Below are 22,825 nucleotides of genomic sequence, written 5' to 3'. Positions count from 1 at the left end.
TGTAAGGTCACCAAGAATTAACTTCAGTGGCTTCAGTTACAACTGTAATGTTGTGATGTGTCATTTTATAAAGGAAACAAAACTAGGGAAAAAAAATAAACCCCGCCATTGATTGTATTTTTCTCTATACCATGTTGTACATTTAAATTATTTCATAATTTTGAAAATTGATTAAATTAAGCAGACTGGAGAACTGTACGGTATAATTCCATTATAAAAAAATAGATAAGTGAATAAATATTTTGTGCACTTGCATGTGCATGGAAAAATATACATCAAACTGTTTCACAATGGGTATCACTTGAAGGTGGAATGGTACAAAAGGGTATCTAGAGGTCTGGCCAAAGATTAAGGGAGACTTCCATCTCCCTGCCAGGCCCCAAGTAATGAATAGGTTCCTTTCAGAAGCCAGTGAGTGAAAATTACAAGGCTCTCAAACAGGCATCAATCAGAGGGATTTGCCTTTGTGCCAAAATCCTTACTCTCAAAAATCAGAAATAATCAGCTATTACCCTTGCTGGTTTCTCAGCCATTTGGTGGTGAGGTCTCCTTAACGGTTACTGTTTGCAGGGCAGAGGTTTGAGACTGTCCATCCTCACACCCACATGTAGGAAGGACATTGGTTTTGTACTGCTGGACACAGCTCCTCTCCCAGATTACTGCCTCCCCAGCCATGCCCCTTTTAGACCTAAGACAACTGGCAGGAATATGGTCCGATTATGACTTTGTCTCTCATCTGGGACACAGAAAGGTAGACATCTTCTAGTCTCTAACCAAAAAAAAAATTACAAAATAGCATATACTGAAGAATTTCTCATGATGTCCTTTCATATAAAAAGACTACAGTGCATCCCAAACTCTGTTTCAGTCCCTTGTAATAACTTACCTTGCGGGAATGGAGTGTTCTGAGCCTTGCTGTACTCTGATAGTTCAATGAGGCCCCCGATGAAGGAGGGAAGACATTCACTTTTTGCATTATATGCCTCTTGAATGCGCAACTTCTATAAATAAGAATATATCGCTTTTTGCAATTGAAAAACACACACTTATCAGGCAAAAATTCAAAATACAATAAAATGATTGTTTTCTTCAAGGGTCATCAAGGCCTGGCCTCAGAGGAGCGCCTGGATCACCTGGCATGGAAGGAAGGAAAGGGGAACGAGGACCCCCGGGAAGGAACATAGCTGGGCCTCCTGGGTCCCCAGGCTGTCCTGGTTCGCCAGGCCCTATAGGGTCACCAGGACATCCAGGACCACCAGGTAAAGGTGCCTAATAGGGCCCCTTTTGCGCACACTGCCCATGACAGATATGTGCAAATCAGGGGCAAGGAAACTTCCAGCTTGGCCCTCAGTCTGTGTGAATCTCAGGAGTCATCTTGTGCTGCTGTTTCATTGTCTTAAGTGTCTGTGGAGGCGGCTCTGGTGTGATGATGCCTCTGCAGGTGCAGGAGAGCTGCAGTCTGAGTTCCCCAGCGGGCAGAGAGGGAGGCAGGCACAAGGCCGCAAGCAGGGAAGGGGTGTGAGTTTGCAAGTTGGCTGAGGCCAAGGGCAACTGCTTGCTCAGTCCCTGGAGATTGTCATCCAAGAACTGGACAACTTGGTCTCAGATAATCTGTCCCAGGGGAGAAGGCAAGAATTTATTTACCAGCTTTTATTATTCATGCATCAAAGCTATGTCGCACAGGTCTGAACTAACCCCCACACACTTCCAGGCAGTATTGACATAGTTGCCAGGGCATCCCATGCCTTGGCATCAGCCAGGGAAGCCTTAGGGCAAAGGGCTTAGAGGTGTGCAAGATGCTACCAGGTGAAAGTAGGTCAGAGACCCCAGAGCTTAAAGTATTGGACAGAAGCTGTGATGCAAGCATCCTTTCCTTTCCAACCGCCTACAGAGCCATTTAGCATCTATGTTGGCTGATTGGTACACACAGCCTCATGAACATACAGGTCACTGCTTGTATGGAAAGACCTCTCCTGGAAGGGACATGGAAAATCTGGTGACTTATACTCAACTTTCCTAGTAGCTTTATGAATCTCCTAGGTGTCAGGAATTTTTTTTTTTTTTTAGGCAGTGAAGGGTTTATTATTTATAAAAAAATATATAACTAGAAGCCTAGAAAATCCAAAAGAATTATCAGGAAAAGTCTTAGTGTTAATAAAGTAATTCATTTAAGTGTCCGATTATGTGAACAATGTTTAAAAAATAAATAAAAGCTTTCCTTTAGGCTAATAGTAATTTAAGAAACAATCCCATTCACAAAAAGATGTCATCTCTAAGAAGAGCTCTGTCACGCTATGGTATGGCCTTGTGGTAAACAAAACTAAACTAAACTAAAACTCTTCACCATGTGTTAGGGATTTTGACAGTTTCTAGTCCTCCAAGTCTTTTTCAAGATGCATAGCTAGTATCCTCATTTTAATGATGATAAGCCTGACGTGCACAGCACGCATAGCTATGAGCAGTAGGTCAGGCTCTGGACCCCTGCATCCATGCAGCAGTCCAGCTCCCTCCCCTCACACACTGTCCTTCTTTTCTGCCTTCCCTTATCTAAGCAACACCTGGCTGCCCCTCAGTTGCAGCTTCAAGTTCAAGTCCTGCACTGAGTTTTCACTGTGCCCATATCCTAGAACACTCAAGGTTATCCTGACTGTAGAATTTTTCAGTTTAGACATTGCCTTGACTTTGCCAATTTTCCTACCAGACTCAAAACTCTTTTAAGTCCAGGACTGTGTCTCATTTGCTGTTTAAGCCCAGCGTATAACACAGTGGGCTTGAATATTATAAGTACACAAATATTTGTTGAATTAAGAATGAAATGAGTATGAAAATGGATAGGTCTATATAAATGTGTAACATATACAAATGTATAAATGTGTAAGTATACCTATACATCCACATTAAGTATAAAACTATCAGATTTTACTGTTTCAAAATATCTATGCAGTCATCTTAAAGACGCAGACAACTGGATCACAAAATAGGCATTCCTTTCATGGTCAAGCAGACATAATACAAATACACCACCTTCCATCTCAATTAAATGTTTCCACTATTACCCTCTTGCTCTATAATTTGGAGCAGCTATAGGTACTATTTTTAAATATTTGATCTTGTCAGCATTGCCTTCAATCTATATGTGAAATGGCAAGACCAAAAACGAGATTACAGAACACATTTTAAAAGAATTAGCTATTCACTATAATATCATAGTAACAGATATTTATGGAAGACTGAGAATTTACTGAAAAGTCCATATCCTGACTTAACATTCATGGGATGTGGGCACAATGACAAACTCAACTGTTGCAAATGAGCCATGAGGAGAAAACAGATGATACCCTGAGTCGGAATGTTTCCCTCATTATGTATTAAGCCTCTACAATATATCAGGAAGATACAATGTATCCATGATATGCAGAAGAATGAGATTTGACCCTTTGCCTAAAAATGCTGAAGGCATAGTCTTGAAGTAATTGGAAATAATTGAATTATAGCATGGGTTGATTACATGATGAGAAATATCATATAATGAGTTTTCAACAAACCACTGCATTAATATAAAAAATATCACGTGTGTGCTGTGAAAGGAAACTAGCCTACATGCCTTTTCAGGCCCAAGTAACCTTCCAAAGACTCAGCTTCCAAAACAAATATGGGGGCATGAATATAAAATAATACATACTACTAAAACACTTGCTAATTGGAAGAAAACAACACTTAAAGAAACAAAAACTAGCTTTATTGTTATCTTTTCATAGGTGGCATTGTTTTTCGCAAAGGTCCACCTGGCGTTGGTGGATCTCCAGGCCGTGTAGGGTCTCCAGGAATCCCCGGAGTCGATGGGACTAAAGGTTGGTTCAGTCAATAGTGTGAATGAACCATTCTTATTGTCGTTATTATCATTGATTTCTACCCGACCTGTGAGATAACAAAGATCCCCAACAGCAGACAGGGATGGCTCCTTTTCCAAAATAATTACCTCTAAGTATTCATTTACCTGTAAATCAATCATTTAGTTAGCAGCAGTGCAATAAATCATTGGATATTCCTAGAATGTGAGTTTTATGCTGCACTCTAGAGAAACACTGAAATAGATGTTTATACTACACTCAGGATTCTCTCTCTAAGTAAACATTAACAAGCTCAGATAAAGTAAGTAGATATAACAGATGCATGATTTTTTTTATTAATACATACAGTGTCTAGATAATTTTCACTACATGAAGAAATTGTAAATGTAATAAATAATTGTGTGGTTGGACTGTCTGTCCTTTCTGCAGACTCACTGTGGGTTTATGAGTAATGCAAGTCATGCTTTCATTGCAGGGGAACCAGGTCTTCTGTGCACACAGTGTCCTTGTGTCCCAGGGTCTCCAGGTCTCTCAGGATTGCCGGGGTTAGATGGCAGAAAAGGAATCCCAGGTACAATTTGTACACAAGTGTTTTGGCAGGCATGAAAGAGTAAGCTCACTGGGTGGCAAAAAAATGCATCAGGTTGTTGGAATTGTGATCTGGTTTACATGAACTCAGAGATTTCCAAAATCGTACTGTGTTAACATAAAGACAAAATCCCATAAAAACTGGCATTTTTCCCTGTTCCATTTAGTCACTGAATTCTAGCAAACTTTTCTGTTTTCCAGTAATTGTAAACTCAAGTAGAGGGGATTAGCAGGTAACTTGGAAAAGTGAAGCAGCCATACTATACACACACCATTTCTTCTTCCATAAAGAAATTTAACTCTCTGCCAATTTTTTCTCAAAAGGCATGACTCTTCTCAGTGCATTTTTTGTGTCCCCATGTTTGAAAGAGTCATGGACAAATGAACTGTTTCATATTCTTCTGAAGGATACAAGTACAATTTAAAAATATACCCATGGGCTCCATGCCAGGGACAATAGAGAGTGGTGAGGACTGTGGAAAACTGGAGGGAATTCTGAAAGGGACCCTTAAGCACTCAACTCCAGGCTAATATCACTTTGCAGCATTTTAATATGTGTGTTCATAAATGTGTTAATACATCTTCTAATTCTGCATGAGAAGAAAGAAATTAGGATTTTTATATCAAACCTCATGTTTTAAAAGTATTGGCTACTAAATCGATTTCTGAATGAAAAAAACACTTCATAGGCCAATATTCTGAGGGCTAATTAGAGCATTTGTCACAGTGCTTGTTGATCCTTGTGCCAGACCGTGGCTCTCCCGGCAGCACGTTCCCCCAGGCTGTCACCACCTCTGCTGTCTCCCTCCCCCTTCCTCACGTGTAGACCTGGCCATGAACAAAACCTGCAAGTAGAAAAAGTCTCTATTAATGGGGTTTCTCTTTCCCTTGTTCCACTGTGCTGGCTACCCAGGCCCCTCATGTGGTACCACACACAGTTCTGGTTCTGCTGTCACCGTCTTGGTCTTCAGACACCGTCATCAATTACCTATCACTGACCAATAAGAGAGCAAGCTATGGAGCCCTTAGCCAGTGTGCTGGGCACTGTTCCAGGTGTCCTCTGTGCCTCCATGCCTGATGCCTCACATCAATACCAGACGTAATCTGTCATCAACCCCCTTTGACAGAAGGGGACGTTGACAGGTGACAGCTAATAAGTGGTAAAGCCCGGACTCAAATCCAGCCACTCTCCACCAGAGGCATGCTCCACCCTCTACCCTAGCATCCCTTACCTTCTGGGCCAGGGGCTGCCCTTCGAGGCGAGTGAATCCAAAGATCCACCTGGCTCATTGATGAGGGAATATGCGCGCGTGTAACCACCCAGCAGGCCTTGGCATTGCCACAGAATCTTGGGGAGCTGGGGTCTCAGTCTAAAGAAAAAGGCCAGTGGTGGCAGCTGGAGACACCGTGGCCAGCCAGGAGAGCACGTGCATTCGGGCAGGGGTCCTTGCCACCCTCAAATCCTACCCACTTCTCTGTAGCACTTCGAACCTGTGCCTTCGCTGCGCTGGGTTCCCTGAGGCTGGCCTGAAAAGGAAGGAGAGGGCAAAGGGCGGCGAGGGGGACTCTTCCTCAGGCCTACTTGATGCCCTGCTCTCTGGGGGAAATGTTCTATTAAAGAAAAGCTAAAAGGGAGGAAAAGAGGGAAACATTTTTTCAAAAGCAACAATAATTTTCCTACATTCCCCTCGTGTGACCCCCGGCCCGAGGGTCGAGTGCAGGTGAGCTCCATTGCTGCCTCTTCCTTGGTTTCTCTCCATTTGGCACATGACAGGTATGGTGCAAAGATATATAAGCAGCAAAACTGTTTGGATTACTATAAAAAGTATATCCTGGCTCAGATCTCACAAAAAACAAAATCTGAATACACATTTGTCAATAAATTGACCTGTCATTACCCAAAAGATCTTCCAAAGGGACATCTTTAGAGATATTTAAATACCTCTAGGTGGTATACGATTGTACAGCAAAGGGCAATTTGGCAACAGATTTCTGAAGTCTTAAAAAAGTTTGTGTCTCTTTGTTCTTATATTTACGCTTTTAGGAATTTATTGTCAAGGAAATAACTGGATACTTTTGGAGAATTAAATCATGACATATTTATCATAGCATTGTTTGCAACAACTGATGTTGAAAAAAACAATCTAAATGTCTAAAAATTAGCAGTTAGCTGAATAAATGATGGTTCACCCATAAAATAGGCTACTATGCAACTTGCAACCATTTCAAGTGGAGCTGTAAATCTATATTTATTGACATATATACTTTGTATGATTCCGAAATAGTATATATATATTAGTCCTATGCCTTTATGCATATAAAATTTTATGAGTAATATGCATAGAAATTTTAGTGAATATTGTCTTCAGGTGGAAGATTTTTATTCCCCTCTTTCTGTATAATTTTTTCACAGTGAGTATGTATTACTTTTACCATTAGGAAAAATAAATGTATCTCCTTAAAATTATAAAGACAAGAATTTTAGGAAGCTAAAATTTAAGAGTTCTTGTTTTCTGACATTATCTCTTATTCCACTTATGTACTCCCATTCTCTTCCTGCACTGTATGTTTTAAGATAGAAATTGTTTTTCTTTCCTCAGAAGAAAACACCCTATTTTCTTCACTGCACTAGCCTGGCAACTCAGAGTTGCTGTTCAATGAATATTTAATAATTCACTGCTTTGCAGGAGGACAAGGGGCAGCTGGCATTAAAGGAAGCCCAGGGTCCCCAGGAAGTGCAGGTCTTCCAGGATTTCCGGTAAGAGTTCACGGCTTTAAAGCTTTAATTTTAATTTGGAAAGCTTTAATTTTAATTTGGAAAATGAAGCACTCTGGGTTGCACCTCACATGTTATCAGTTTGGTGCCTACTTATTATGAAAGCACTTAAATAGATGTTGTTAAATAGATAAATAGAAGTGAATAAATGAATGATGTATGAATGGATAAGTGAATGAATGAGTGCATTTATAATCATTTAACATGATATCAGAGACAGAAGGGAGATCAGTGGTTGCCTAGGGCTGAGGTTGGAAAAAGGGATCTCTGACCTGCAGGTGGATGTGAGGACATTTAAGAAAGTGATAGAAATGTTTTCACACTGGATTGTGGTGATTATGGCTTAGATACATAAATTTACTAACAATCATTGAACTGTATTCTGACAAAGGATAAATTTTATGATATGTAGATTATACTTTAATATAGTTGTTAAAAATCATAATTTATCATAATGAATATCACAATGAATCAGAAAGTTATATGGGGGTAAATATATTTAAATCAAGTTATCCATAGATGCATGTTAAAATTTACTAATAGTCTAACATAATCTGGATTATGATGATGGTTGTATCGTATTGAACTATATTATTGTGTGTGTTGCATTGAATTGTGCTAACTGAATTCTTTTCCAGTTTTGGAGGCAAAAACACAAAAGCTTGAAAGTATACTGTGGGCCAAAGAAAGTGTCTGAAAAAAAAATCCATGTTCATTAAAATTGGAAAGTTCTTGTTTATTATTTTATTTTTAATTGACATAACAGCAATTGTACCCAGATGCAGTGCCAACTCATTTCTGTACCACCCCAGGGATTCCCCGGTGCTCGGGGTGATTCAGGACTCAAAGGAGTAAAAGGTGAAGCATCGCAGCCAGAGGGGCAAGTGGGTGCCCCAGGGGACCCGGGGTTCAGAGGGCATCCTGGAAGAAGGGGCTTAGACGGAATTCCTGGAGCTCCGGGGGCAAAAGGATTACCAGGACCTAAAGGTGAACCGGTTGGTATCTACCTTTCAAATAATTCAAATTATCCACCCTATAGAGGAAATACCCTGAAGACAAACGGTGATTTCCTTTCAAAAAATTGTTGACCACCCAGCACAGTTCATCCCTTGAACTGCAGCGTAAGGCATCATCAAATGAGCAGCAACAACCCTAGCAAATATTTATGGTATTTTGACAAAATTAATTGGTAGCACTCGGTGGTTTTTAAGCCCAAATAAAATTCTACATTGACAATGACCTTGTCTCATATACAAGCTTCAGTTCCACGTTTGTATCAAATAGAGAAGTTCAGAAAATGATTAATAATGGAAAGTTTTAGTATTTTCGGGGCAATGTTCTTTCTTCTAAGTAAAAATAAATGCATAAAAGGACCGACTGTTTAGGGGCAGAGTGGTCAAATAAAGAGATCAAATGTTGTGTCATTTGCAGTAATTTAGTGAGTGTAAATTCATTATCTTCCATGGGATGGAATTTCTCACATGTTCATTTGAGAGATACTTACCAGGATCTATGTTAAAGTGTCACGGAGTCAGGCCCTTCAACCTTCACAGGATATTACAAGACATTTGTAATGCCTGCTTCTCAGCCTGCTCCACAAAATACCAGTTTTCCCAGGGCTGATCAGTGTTACCCAATTAAAAGGGTCCTACCTGGAACAGGGAAATTTGGCAAACAAATATAAAGATTCATTTACAGGCCCTTTAACATCAGAATATGAATTTCAACTCCCCAAGATGTAGGTATAGTATGCAGGCTTTCCTAGACCTGTTTGACTACGAAAGACTTTTTGGCTGGGGGCAGCTAGCAGGGCCAATGTCACTCAGCCCCTCCTTTGGCAAACTGCCAGGCTGTTCCCCAGATAGTAGTTGTGCTTCTGGAGGGGCAAGGTCTAGAATTCTTTTGATCCAGTATTGATACAGATGCTCCCATTTGCATCTCACTCATTTTTTTGTTAGTTCTGGCAAAGATGTTCCAGAAGGTAAGTGAGAGAAAGTCAAGGTGATATGCAGAGAATCTTCCCTGCTACTATTAAAGAAAGAAAAGGACCACTGAGCAATGAAAAATCCAAATTTATCATTTGGGGCCATGTTGGGCAGGAATTATGTTGGACTTGGATTATTTTCAAATCCCACTTCTTTAACAAATACAGCTCATTTTCAAAGTTACGGCCTATGAACTTGTTTTTGCAAAAAGACACTTTGTAAGAAAAAAGTTACCACAGATAGAATATTTCCTTTGTAATGAAAATGGCTGGTGGAAACCAACCAAACAAAGGCTTGCTGTCCTGGTTTGATTCTAGAAATGTGCCACTAACAGGAAGGTCACCTCTACCGCCATTTGAACTGTTGGCTGACGTGAACTAAGTTTTCGGGGCTGTTATCATAAGCGAGGCATCCCACTGTAAGACATCTCAAGTAGGACTCAGGAAAGCTCCAAGTTAATGCAATGTCGCTGAATCCTCAAGGGCACAAAGCAGCAGACACCACGCAGATCCTCTTAGTTTAGTAATAATTCCCTTCAAATGGCAACTGCTTTTTTATTCAAGATCTTTGCGCTGACTACCTAACTGCTCTTCCTATTCATGGTAAGATTAACCTGTGTAGGGAGACACTGGAATGAAACACGATCCAAACATATTCCTATTGTCACAGGCCCTGAGTGGTGAGAAGGGGGACCAGGGTGTCCCAGGGGATCCTGGCACCCCTGGGCCCCCAGGACCTGCGGGACCAGCTGGACCACCAAACTATGGGCCACAGGGCGAGCCTGGTCCAAAGGGCACCCAAGGAGTTCCTGGAGTCCCTGGACCACCTGGAGAAGCCGGTTGGTTAGTTTTCTTTCCAGTCCTTTTTCTTCCGTGGAGTGAATTGATGTTCCCAGAGCGAGTGAAACTCCCTCAACACTAATGAATGTATAGATACTTGTTTCTAATAAGTTGAATCTATCAGTGCATAGACACTAGGAAAGAACATGTAAGACATATTAAAGAAAATTCATTTTTCCCCATTACTGATCAATTCAGCTGAAATTTCCTAGGATAGTCTATACCATTACTGACAAAAATATATGCACTGAATAAATCCTAAGGGACAAGTCAAGTCAGTTATGATAAACAAAAGGGAGGCCAAAACCTATGAAACTGATGTTTGAGAAGCCTTTTCTAGGCCTCAAGGACCTACTAATGTTACTGCAAATTTGTTCTTTTTGATCCACAATTCAATAGACGGTTTATAAGTAAAACTGCAAAATGCCTAAGATAAATGGAGAAAAGTTGTCTGATAAATTTTAAAGTCCCAATAACTTTGGGACTTATGTGTACTGAGCATAGTTCCTGGATTCAGGAGAGATCTGATCCTCAACGTTTATCTATGGCAAAGAACATGGCAGAAGATGAGAACTGCATGTTACTGACAGTTTTAAACAAATTGCACTATGGTCATTTTTTACTTCTAAAGTCACTTCGAAGGGTGAGACTCAATAAACTAGTGGTCCCCAAATCTTTTTATAGCATCCCTCATCATTAAAGATTTTTGAGTGCCCATCTCTGTTTTATTCATATATATTATAAATTGTATGCATGTATTAATGTAATACATGCATGTATGTAAACCTTATTTTATTATATATATATATATACACATGCATATATATATATATATATATGTATGTATATTTATTTATTTATTTATGTATGTATGTATGTATGTATGTATTTTTTTTCTTTTCCTGCACCTTACTTTTGGGGCTGTTATCCTAATCCAAGGATTGGCAAACTACAGTAGTCCACAGTCCAAATCCAGACCGCTGCCTGTTTATGTATGATCCACAAACTAAGAATGGTTTCTATATTTTTTAATGACTAAAAAAAAGTTTGAGTAAAACTCTGTGACACATGAAAATTATCTTAAATTCAAGTTTCAGTGTCTATAAGTAAAGTTTTACTGGCACACAGCCACGCTCATCCATTTATGTATTATTTCTGGCTGTTCTCACACTTTGATGGCAGGCTTAAGTAGTTGCAACAGAAGCACAAACACTAAATTACTTACTATGTGGCCCTTTACGGAAAAATTTATTGAATCCTCTTCTAATCCATCTTCAAAACCTCTTTTGTTCTAAGTGTGAATCCTTAGTGAAGACTCCATTGTCATAAAATATATTACCATCAAATTTTTCCCATCACACTACTGTAAACTTATTTTTTCTATAAATAGATGAATATATGGATAATACTCATCACTAACATGTTCTTGATGCTGTCCACTGTGATAGAACATTATCTCAAATCTTTACCAGCTGGGTAGGCATTATTTCCCTAATGACACATGAGACCATAGAGAGTTTAAGAAATGAACCCAAGTTCACATATTTATAAATAGCAGGGCCAAGATTCAAGCCCAGATCAGCCTGTTAAGCCACACTGCATGTTTTGTTCAGTACCATACTGCCTTCCTGTGAAACTAATCACCCAAAAAATATTCTACCAGCATTCACCAACACTTAAGCTGAATTCCATATCATCAATAAAATTAAATCAGCACTGAGTTGGACTATTAATTAAAACAAGGCTTAGACAATATTAGATGCTTATAAATATTCATCAATTTAATAAGCAAGTTTCTATGGGCTGGTCATCTTTAAGTCAGTTTTGAAGGCTGTGGAAACAGAGACATTTTCATATTCCTTGGGCTGTTTATAAACCCTTTGTAATCATGTATTGTCCCTTTTAACCAAGAAAAACTTCAGTATGCACACCCATCTTATGATCATAAATTTTCTTAAGGTCCTAAGGGAGAATTCAGTGTTTCAATACCAGTCGCAGGGCCCCCAGGACCCCCAGGACTCCCTGGCCGCTCCGGCCCCCAAGGTCCTCCTGGTAAGTATCCCCTTTGCCAAGTCTGGTGTCAGAATAGCGTCAGGTGGCACCCTGACCCTCCTGGAAAAATACTATCCCTGTTACATGGAAAAAATTTATTTGCTGGCTCCAAAAAGGAACACAGACCAGAGTCCTGTCTGATAACCAGCCAGCACGCGTGGGGCTTGCTGTGGTCCTTCAAGGCCATCCAGATTCCTCCCATTAGTACTGCTGATTCCAAAAGAGAGTCGATGTAATTACCTAAGGGGAATTTGACAACAGAACCATGTTTGTGGATTTTTGGTGGGAAAAGCAATGTTTGCCAGTTAACCAGGAGAGTTCCCACAGCTTCTTCCTTTGAAAAACTTAAGTTCTCTGTCAATATGATCGAAAACTTAATTTTGCACGCATGGAGGGAGACTTGTATAGTTTAGGACTTAAATTATATTTTAAGCATCATTTGTGGCTCCTAATGATTAGCTTATTGGCTAAAATGGGGAGAAAGTTGAAATGGAGTATACAGTTCGGTTATGTTAGAATTATTTCTTAATTACCAAAAAGGCCTGGGAAGACACAGAAACTTAGACGTCTTGTTTTATGGCAATAAAGGAAATTTGCTGATGTGCATGTATGTGTGTGTTTAAGGTATCCCTGGATCCAGAGGAAGGTGTGGTGATCCAGGTCATCCTGGGCCTGATGGTGAACCAGGAATTCCAGGAACTGGATTTCCTGGGCCTCCTGGACCTAAGGGTAAATTTAAAAATTTTAAAGCATGGTTCACTGTGAATATTTAGAAAACATAAAAACATATAATGAATAACTGAGGAAATATCCATAGCATTCTTTAAGATGGCGATTTCTACCAGTCTTAAGTGGGAAAAAAACTCTTACCATGAAGTTAGGCAAAAGGGCAGAACTCACCAATTTATGTGATCTCATCCCAATCACATTTTTAAGTGCAGAGAAAAAAAAGCACAGGAGGGAAATTCACCAAAATGGTAATAGTGAGTCTTCTTGATTGTGAGATTATGAGGAATTTTTTCTTTACTTAGTATTAAATGTCTGCATTTCTTACATGTATTCATTTCTTCACTTCATGCATTTCTTTTCTACTTAAAAAAAAATGAGCTACTAAATCACAAATAACTGATTTCCCTGTACACTCCAAAATAAATGACAGAAGTTATTTTCCTTTAGGAAAAAATGTCATTTCCCATCAAATCCTCCAAAGAAATCCAGATGTTAAGAGCTTAAACAATAACCTGAGGCTCCCCACCGACAAATACATCAAAGTTCTATACAGGATAACGTATGAGCAATCACAGTCCCTGGGTTATCACATAAACCTTCAGATTTTATGATCATTTCATGTTTGTTCAACAGTATTTAAAGTGTTTGTCAAAGTATAATTCATATTTTGGTGCCTCATCTCTTAGATTAGTATGTCAGCAATGTTTATCATGTATCAATTCTGCCCAAATATGGGAATATTGATCTCAATTCCTGAGTATTTGAAATGAAAACATAATCACATTTCTCAGATGATCCCAAAAATAGCTTCGACTCCTATTTCTTGGATTTCTTCCCAGTGATCTCTGAAGTAATGCATCCTGGCCCATATTTTCACCTAGTCCTTCTTGGACCCTGCATTAAGAAATTGCATCCCAGCTTATAACCCTAGGGATTCACCTTCTGGAAGGGAACTATAAACTGTGGGAACCAGAACGAGCCTAAAAGTCCCTTGAAAGTACAGATGCAGAATCTCCCAATTGCACCTTATGAATCCCATGAATTAATGATGAATTAAAATTGGTCACATTAGGGGCATGAAGGAAATCTCTGAACACAGCCTTTCCTGACCAGGGTTTCCTCTTTTGGACCACAGAACAGAGAAAATGATATGTGTGACTCCTTTCTCAATTCTTCTGTTATAAATACATAGGAGAGAAGTTAATTCATTACATTCAATGGCATTTGGAAGTAACTCTCTTAAGCAACCTCGATTGAGAAGATCTACCTGGGTGTATTGAGCTGGAAATGCTTTATATCTTGATCTGGTCCTGCTTTAATGGATATATACACACGGAAAAAGTTCATTTGGCTGTACATTGCATGTAAAACTGATGTCAAAAAAAAAGCCAGCCAAATGGCCAGCCCGTATCAGAGGTTTAAAAACTTGCTGAATCAAAATTGTAGCCATGCTAAACAATAAATATGGAGAGGTCAGTTTTTAAATTGGGAACCAATGCTGATTTGGAACTGAATTTTTTTAATTGAAAACTTAGCAGTTGACTTTTTCATAAAAACATCTCTAGCTGCTTGCCTCACTGAAAACTTTAGACAAAGCGAGAGATACTGCTCAGAATCTTTAATAAGACTAATCCTACAACTTTTTTATTATTTTTTCTTTACAGGAGACCAGGGTTTCCCAGGAACAGAAGGAGCACCGGGTTGTCCTGGAGAAATGGGAAAGCCTGGGTTACCGGGACAGCCAGGCCTCCCAGGGACCAAGGTCCGTAAGAACTAAAACACAGACTGATGTGGGAAAGAGGAGGGACAGTACAATTGGCCAGGCAGGATCCTCTTTGTGTAGAAAATTATCAGTATATTTGTAGATGATGAAGATGTTAAATATTTTTTAAAGTTTCTCTGAACCTTCCCTTCCTTTTAAAAAGGAAAATAGAAGGTGTTAGAAGACAGGTGTACCCTCAGAAATGGAGTATTTAAAATGGGACAACTCTAAAAAGAAATGTGGATAACTGTGAGAAACACAATCAAAAGAGACATGTAGACTGTTTGCAGAAAATTCCACAGTCTTCTGAAACAGTAGAGGTTACATATCCTCAATAATTATTAGGCATAATTTTATAGGAAAGTTAGCAACTTTCTATAGGAAAAAAGGAAAGTTGATGGAATGGTGGTGGCTGTGCAAAAGAGATGATTTTCAAGTAAATAGCCCTTAAGACCAGTCAACAGTCAGTGAGGATTTGGAGTGAGGATATAGTAAAACTAACATACTTTCTATGCTTTAGGGAGAACCAGGACTAGCCGTGCACGGAGCCCCAGGAATGCCAGGTTTTCCGGGAGAAAGAGGCAATTCTGGGGAAAATGGAGAAACTGGACTCCCTGGACTTGAAGGTCTCCCTGGAATTCCAGGAAGTGGAGGGCTTGATGGACCGCTAGGTACAATAGCAAGTGTGACTATCTTTCTCCACCATGAGCTCAGCTAAATGCAGCAAATTGAGGATGTACGTGCTCTAGGGGTGAAGAATTCTTCTCAAACTTCTAGTTCAATAAAGAGAATGCATGGAGCCTACTTATTTTTCCATTCAACATTGCTACCCTGCCTTTGTTCCTTCTTTTCTTCCTTCTCTCCTTTTCAGTGAGTGTCTTCTACAAAAAGTATATTAATAGTATTAAATATAGGCTTGATTTGGTGGGGAAAGTTACAGGAGAATAACTGTGGTACCAATACTGGGACCTTGGGTTTGGCCCCTGACTATATTCTTGGACTCTGTTCTGCAGGGGATCCAGGGCAGCCTGGACCACCTGGGGAAAAAGGACCCCCAGGAAGGTGCACAGAGGGTCCCAGGGGAGCCCAAGGACTTCCAGGCTTAAACGGATTGAAAGGGCAACAAGGTGAGAAGAAGACCTTGAAACCCATCATAGGCGGGCAGATGACATAGGACCCTGCTCTGTGCTTTGCTGCTTAACATGGGAACTGACCAGCAACAAGTCCTGAGGACTGACAAGTTCAATGGGAAATATTATTTCAGAAACTGAAAGCTTGTCATTATGGATTTGTTGCAATGAGTACCACCTATAGAGGAAGAGACCTTAAGTTAATATAGTGAAATTGGTTTGTATCTTATATCCAGGAAAATATGAACACTGAAAATATATACAGAGATGTATATTTCCATTTCCATTTATGTAATATAAACTCTCAGAAAAAGTTTTACCTTTAATACTTCGATAATTCTATAAAGTGATGAATGTATCCTTATTAATAAAATGGAATGAATGTATGCAAAGATACCTGATTAACAAGTTAGAAACTAAGATTGCAGTTGACTGCTTTACAAGCAACACAAAGGGTATGAAAATAAATCTAAATTATGCAGGCTAGATGATCCAGATAATGTGACTTACTCGATCATTTTGGCTCCTCTCAATCAAATCTCTGAACTATTTCTGGGAAAAATCCTTTTGAGCTCAGCTAATGCCTGTGGGCTGTCAAACTGTTATATGTTCACAAACAGATTTTCAACCAAAATGTTAATTGTTGTAGTAGTGCTATTACTATTTCCAGGAGTATCTGGCAGCTCCCCTCCACATGAGTGGCTCTGTATGTATTCTGCAGGTCATAAAGTACAGCCCACAATATGCCTGCAGAACTAGAAAATACATCTAAATTCTACACTTTGATTATCTCATGAATCATTAAAACAGAGAATGTTGAAGCCAGAAGGCAGTCTTAGAAACTGTACAAAAGGGGATGCAAATCAATCAATCAATCAATTGAGCAATCAGATACATGTGTGATTTGCCTCAAATCACCCAGCTAAATATTTACAGCCATAAAAAATATTTCTGGAGTTGGTGGGGAGAGCATTTGTGTATTTATTCGTTCATTCATTCATTCATTCATTCACTCATTCATACATAGGCAGAAGAGGCACAGCAGGCCCAAAGGGAGATCCCGGTATTCCAGGCTTGGATAGGTCAGGATTTCCTGGTGAACCTGGACTACCAGGAAGGCCAGGTCATCGAGGTGAGACGGGGCCACCTGGTCAAAAAGGATATCCAGGAAACGCAGGATTTTTAGGACCACCAGGTATCCTTTTGTGTGCTTCATTTTTCTTCTTTAATTTTCCTTTTAAGGTGGTTGTATGAGCTAGACACAGGCATCAGCTTTTGGGTCTATACTTTTCTTTCAGTTAGTGTAACTTTTTTCTTCTGAATTATTTGTAAGAGGCTGAAGGCCAGGGAAATGGTAGTGATGTGATAATCACACTTCCCGATTACCCAGGATCTGAGTCTTTTTGGATACTTCTAAAATATATTTTATATGTTACTACTTTTTATGTTAATACCAAAACATATTTGCTACTTTTACTTTGAGAATTTTTGCATCTTTGTACATAAGGGATACTGGTCTGTTGTTTTCTTCTCTTACGTCTTGCCTGGTTTTGGCATCAGGGTAACGTGGGCTTTATACAACAAGATGGGAAGTTTGTTCCCCTGTTATATTTTCTAGAAGAGTTTGTGAAAAATTGATATTCTTTAAATGTTTAGTACAATTCACTGGTTAAGTCATCTGGACCTGGAAATTTCTTTGTGGGAAGTTTTTAAATTACTATTTCAATTTCATCACTTGTTGTTAAGTCTTGTATAAGTATATATCACTTGTATAAGTCAGATTTCTTATTTTGTCTTCAGTCAGTTTTAGTAATCTGTGCCTCTCTAGGAATTTTTCCATTTTGTCTAAGTTACAAAAAAAAATCCATTTTCTAGACAGATATGGTTATTTATCTATTATAGAAACCATTCCCTCAACTCCCAATCTCTCTAATTTATTTTACTTTATGGAGTATTTTGCTTTTTTCACACTGTATAACATGTGCCACTTTGTGTTAATTCGTTACCATAGGTGAAAAAGGAATGATTGGAATAATGGGCTATCCTGGAAACATTGGCCTTCCGGGGCCTCCTGGGAACCCAGGCACCCCAGGGCAGAGGGGTAAGTGGTAGAGTATCTTTCCATTTATCAGGAGGTATGAGCAAGGTTCATACATTTAGCAGCAAAATAAATTATATTTTATTCATTGAGGAAAATAGTTCAAAGAGAACCATGCATTTGATTTTGCTATTTTCTATATTCCCTTTTCCCGTTTGAATAGAATCGTATTTTCTTCTTGAAGGCTTATTCCACTACTCTCATGTGGTTGCCTGTACTGGGAAACTATTTATCAAGTTCTTAGTACTGTTAACCATTTTCATCCATTTGTTTTGTTGTGTTTTAATGGTTAGCCCTGTTAACTTTTGAATCTTCATGAACTACTTCAAGAATTAAGGAACTGATGTTGTGACTCCTGTCTTTTAGGTAGTTTTGGAATTCCGGGAGCAAAAGGCCAGAGAGGACCCCCGGGAGCCAAAGGGGAAGAAGGGGATAAAGGCATTCCTGGGCCTTCTCAGATATCCCAGCTTCTGGGGGACAAAGGGGACCCAGGCCTCAAAGGTACAGGCTCCCTTACGTTTAGAATCAAGAGAATCTGAGCAGATTCTGAGACTAAGAATTATCCAAGAAAATCCCTTTAGTTGACAAATGAGGACAGTGAGGACCAGTATTTACCTTCCTGTCCACAGTCACACAGCCATCTGGTGCCTCAAGTCTGGAACTAGAACTGGGTCTTGCGTGCCTTGCACAAGAATATGCTGCCTCCATAACGAATGATCTTGTATTTCTAAGTTAATTCTGCATTTTGGTCTGCTGTATTTACAAGGTCACTGGTCAGTTTTTAAATTAGAAGCCTCAGAAATCACTTTTTGCCAAGTACGTTGAAAATTAAACATCACTTTTTCCTTGCCTACCTCTCAAGCCACATGACCTTCATTTACTGAATAATTATTTTTTAGTACCTATTGACTAGGCATTTTACTCTGTCCTAGACACAGAGGTGAGCAAAGCAGAGGTAGTATCCTGGTCATGAGGAAATGTACAGTTCAGTGGGGGAAAGAGACGTTAATGGATCTATAACCATCTTCTGTAACAGAGGGCAAATATCTTAGGCTTTGTGGACCACATATGGTCCCCGTTGCATATTCTTCTTTAGGGTTTGTTTACAACTCTTTAAAGATGTAAAAACCATTCTCAGCTCCCTAGGCAACACCAAACCAGATTTGGCTTGTAGGCTAGTTTGCCAGCAACCCTAAAAACTCCAAGCAAAAGAACCCATAAGATAATATATATTTTAGACTGTGATAAATGACATTAAATGGAAAAAACAAAGATTATGTAAAAAAAAATCTAACTCCATGTTACTCACCATTCCTTTGCACATGCTGTTTTCCCAACTGGGAATCCCACCCCATTCCAGTCTTTTTCCACCCAACTAGCTCCCATATGGTCTTTAAATGAGCTAAAAATAATCCCCTCTTCCAGAAATTCTTCCCAGTAGCATATTGTGCCCAACTCCATTGCTGAATGTATCACACCAGGTGGTAATTGTTTGTTTACTTGGCTGTCTCCCCAGTTAAACACTAAAAACTTTAAAAAAAGGATCATGGTTTATGTCTCCAGCACTTAGCATAAGACCTGTCTATTAATTAGATACATGACATCTATTAATTAGATGCTCAATCCATATGTGGCTGAATGAATAAGCAGCTAAGCAGAGAAACAGTCAAGGGAAGTGAATCTGCTTGAGAAAAGGCACAAAGCTAGGCCAAGACAGAGTGTGGAATGCTTCAAATGTCAGTGGACGGAGTTTGTAATTGACTCTGTAGGTAACAGAGATTCAAGGAATGTTTATGAGCAGGAGAATAATGTGATCAAAGCCATGTTTTACAGAAAGTAGGGTGGTGGTGTGGAAAATGTAAGGGCCGTGTAGCCCGCAAGAACTGGGTTCAAATACCAGCATGACCACTGACTACTGATTGGCCACATGATTCTAGGTTAGTCTGCTGACTTCTTAAAGTCTCAGTTATCTCAGCTCCACACCCAATGTGGAAAGGCTCAAGGATAGACTAACATTCCCTGCAAATTAAGTGAGATAAATACAAGAAAATAATGTAGTTACTTAATAAGTGATAGTTGTTAATAAATGGGTTGAGAATGGGATAGTCTAGACAACAACACTGTAGTGAGTGGTCCTTTTTCATTACTAAAATATATTTTTTAAAAAGGAAGGCTGGATTTAGGCCATTCTTAAAATGTTTGTTTAATGTATAAATATTATGATCATTGCTAGTGTTCTTTGAGAACTCATGCCATGCACTGTGCTAACCCTTTACACATATTATCTCATTAAACCCTTTTTAAAAAAATATATAAGCCCATATCTGCCCATGCCCTTAACAAATATGCTATACCATATCTTATGTTACATATGTACACTATCTGTGCTGTATGTTATTATAATATGTCATCAATTTTAATCAGGATACAGGTTAAGTCTGAACCTGTATCTAAAGTCTGAATCTAAAAATTCTAACCTGCATTTTTAATACATGATTTTTAACTAGGATTTCCAGGAAAGCCAGGTGAGAAAGGAAACAGAGGCATTCCTGGGTTACCAGGTTTAAAAGGATTCGAAGGGCCACCTGGACCACCGGGACCACCAGGTATACCTCATTCTTTAATGGAATTTCCAGGCTTTAAGTATTCTTAGATCTAAGTGTAACAAAAATGTGTTTCTAGACTTACCAGGTTGAATAAGAATTCTGTTCTGATAGTGTTCTAACAGAAATTTACTTCTAAGTTAAACCAAAATGGAGATGTTTATAGTCAGCCTGTATTAAGTAAAAAAACATTAACCTACATGACATTCTATTTTTGTACTAAACATTTTATTTTGAAAATGATGGTATGTATGACAAACCATAATTTATCACAATATCACATCATATAAGATAATCAGATAATACTCTAGAGGTTTTCAGATTTGCCTCTTTCATTTTCAAACAAGTTACTAAGTTTGCAAAGTAATGTTTTAAATAATTAAAGTAGCCCCTATTCTCTATGACCACATCAGTGACAAAATATGGCAAGAAAATTTCATATTGCGTTTGTAAATCTATTTCTATTACTACCTGGTTGCAGAAGCCCTGTCTTTTCTGCTGGCATTGGTCCTGGGATGATTTTGATGTTTGAAATCTAGTGCTGCTGACAAGAATCTAACTTTCTCTAATTATACATCTTCTGGGTCCTCAATCCCCTCCTTATCTGAAGCCAAAAACTCAGTTAATACTTAAACCAGCTGGTCTGGCTGCTCTGGATTCATTCATTCAAATATTTACTCAGCACCTAGTTGTGCAGGAACTATGCAAGGTACATGGCTGTTTATTTGTTCTCAAGGCCCCAGAGGAGATCCAGGCAGCACTGGGAAGCCTGGAGAACCAGGGCCACGTGGTGTGCCAGGAAGCATGGGCCTCGTGGGGGTGCCAGGTAATGTACAGTCCTGTTACGAGCCTACAAGCTCCTGGTGGGTCCCAATTCTAAATTTTCTGCATTGTTTGTTGTTTTCGTTTTCTACTTGGAAGAAAGTTGGTGTGAAATAACTAGATTTACTTTTAGACAAATATACAGTGTGCAACTAGAACATGCATGAGAATGAAATAAATACTGATATTGTATAAAAGTCATCCATTATGGCTACCTGATTAGTGATTTTGGAAAACCTACTTCTTTGGAGAAAGATTGTGCAAAGGTCAGAAGCCAAACACGTCAAGATTCCTGTTTTACCAGATTTCTTTCCTGATTTCAGGTTCTAAAGGAGAGAGGGGAACTTTGGGACTCCCAGGTCTAACAGGAAGACCAGGCCTCCCAGGTATTCATGGTCTCCAAGGAGAAAAGGGAGAGCCAGGTTATTCAGAAGGTACACGGCCAGGACCACCAGGAACAAAGGTATTTAGGCCACTGATGTATATATTTGGTGTAAACCAGAAGTGTACATTTTGGTGGTGGAATGAGTCCCTTTAAATATCAACAAATATCTGGATTCAATCTGGAAATAACAAAATATTATTGTTTTTTTCAGGCAGTTATTTGATGTTTTTATCCTATCTCCAAACTCAGGATGCCTAACACACAGCTGTCAGCTTTTGAGTTTATTTCCCATATTTTTAACCCCCAAGGAACTTCCTATCTGCCAGAAGGAAGCAGTGATCACAGGCTCACAAAATCTGACAGGCATGTTTGTTTCTAATGTGACAAAATGGCCAGTCTCTGCTATGAGCTCATCTCATACAGGTTTATAAAAATAAATTTGCAAACTTTGTAATCCAAAACTTTTCTCATTAAAATGAAACCACTTTTTCAGAGCATCATTAAAAAGGAATCAAAATCCTAAGATATTTACTTTTCTTAATTGTTTTAAAACTAAGTTATTTTCTTTCCATTACACAGAAGAATTTTCTCTTGCCTCCATGTTCCCTGTTCTAGTGCTCTGCTAACTAGAGGTTGGATGGCAAAGCCCTTGTTAGTGTGTTGTAACAGCAACGAAATGTTTCAGTGGGACTCTGCTGTTCTGTTTTTCTGTTTTTTAGGTTTATTTCCTTCCACCCTTTCTGTGTCTAGCAGTAACACTAAGATCCAGAGCTAGACCACTAGAGAATGATTAATAGAAATTATCGTAACAAGGGTTTTGACCTGGGATTCCATGGATCCCTATCTATTCAATCCCAGGAATTCCACTAATCTCCTGAAGTTAGACACAAAAAGGAGTGCAGATTTTTGTAGGGAACAGTCTGCATTTTTTAATCTGGCAATAACAAAATATTATTGTTTTTTCATGCAGTTATTTTTTGTTGTTATCCTATCTCCACAACTCAGGATGCCTATCACACAGCTGTCAGCTTTTGAGTTCATTTCCCACATTTTTAACCCCCAGGGAACCTCCTATCTGCCAGAAGGAAGCAGTGTTCTTATACTTTTTTATACTAAAAAGTATAAAAAGTGTTCCTTAGACTCTCTTTTGAGCCAATAAAATACCATCTTTCCTAAAGAATTCCAATAATGCCCTGCAACAGTAA

The 22,825-nt window shown here is 39.0% G+C and overlaps 1 protein-coding gene across 1 annotated transcript in view; it reads left to right on the top strand.

The window, feature by feature from the left end:
• COL4A3 (collagen type IV alpha 3 chain) overlaps positions 1–22,825 on the top strand; it is a 119,542-nt gene that overhangs the window by 76,592 nt on the left and 20,125 nt on the right. The window contains exons 21-37 of the mRNA XM_036913481.2: positions 1,095–1,259; positions 3,759–3,851; positions 4,327–4,422; positions 7,127–7,197; positions 8,028–8,210; positions 9,870–10,038; positions 11,999–12,091; positions 12,716–12,820; positions 14,485–14,582; positions 15,103–15,253; positions 15,596–15,709; positions 16,740–16,907; positions 17,724–17,813; positions 18,177–18,311; positions 20,318–20,416; positions 21,150–21,239; positions 21,559–21,698. Of these exons, the coding sequence (XP_036769376.2) occupies positions 1,095–1,259; positions 3,759–3,851; positions 4,327–4,422; positions 7,127–7,197; positions 8,028–8,210; positions 9,870–10,038; positions 11,999–12,091; positions 12,716–12,820; positions 14,485–14,582; positions 15,103–15,253; positions 15,596–15,709; positions 16,740–16,907; positions 17,724–17,813; positions 18,177–18,311; positions 20,318–20,416; positions 21,150–21,239; positions 21,559–21,698 (2,060 nt within the window). The remainder of the gene's footprint in view (positions 1–1,094; positions 1,260–3,758; positions 3,852–4,326; positions 4,423–7,126; positions 7,198–8,027; positions 8,211–9,869; positions 10,039–11,998; positions 12,092–12,715; positions 12,821–14,484; positions 14,583–15,102; positions 15,254–15,595; positions 15,710–16,739; positions 16,908–17,723; positions 17,814–18,176; positions 18,312–20,317; positions 20,417–21,149; positions 21,240–21,558; positions 21,699–22,825) is intronic.

Source organism: Manis pentadactyla, chromosome 6, assembly GCF_030020395.1.
Source record: "Manis pentadactyla isolate mManPen7 chromosome 6, mManPen7.hap1, whole genome shotgun sequence".
Taxonomy (NCBI): domain Eukaryota; kingdom Metazoa; phylum Chordata; class Mammalia; order Pholidota; family Manidae; genus Manis; species Manis pentadactyla.
Note: the sequence above shows the minus strand (reverse complement) of the source record. Positions and strands in the feature narration are given on the sequence as shown.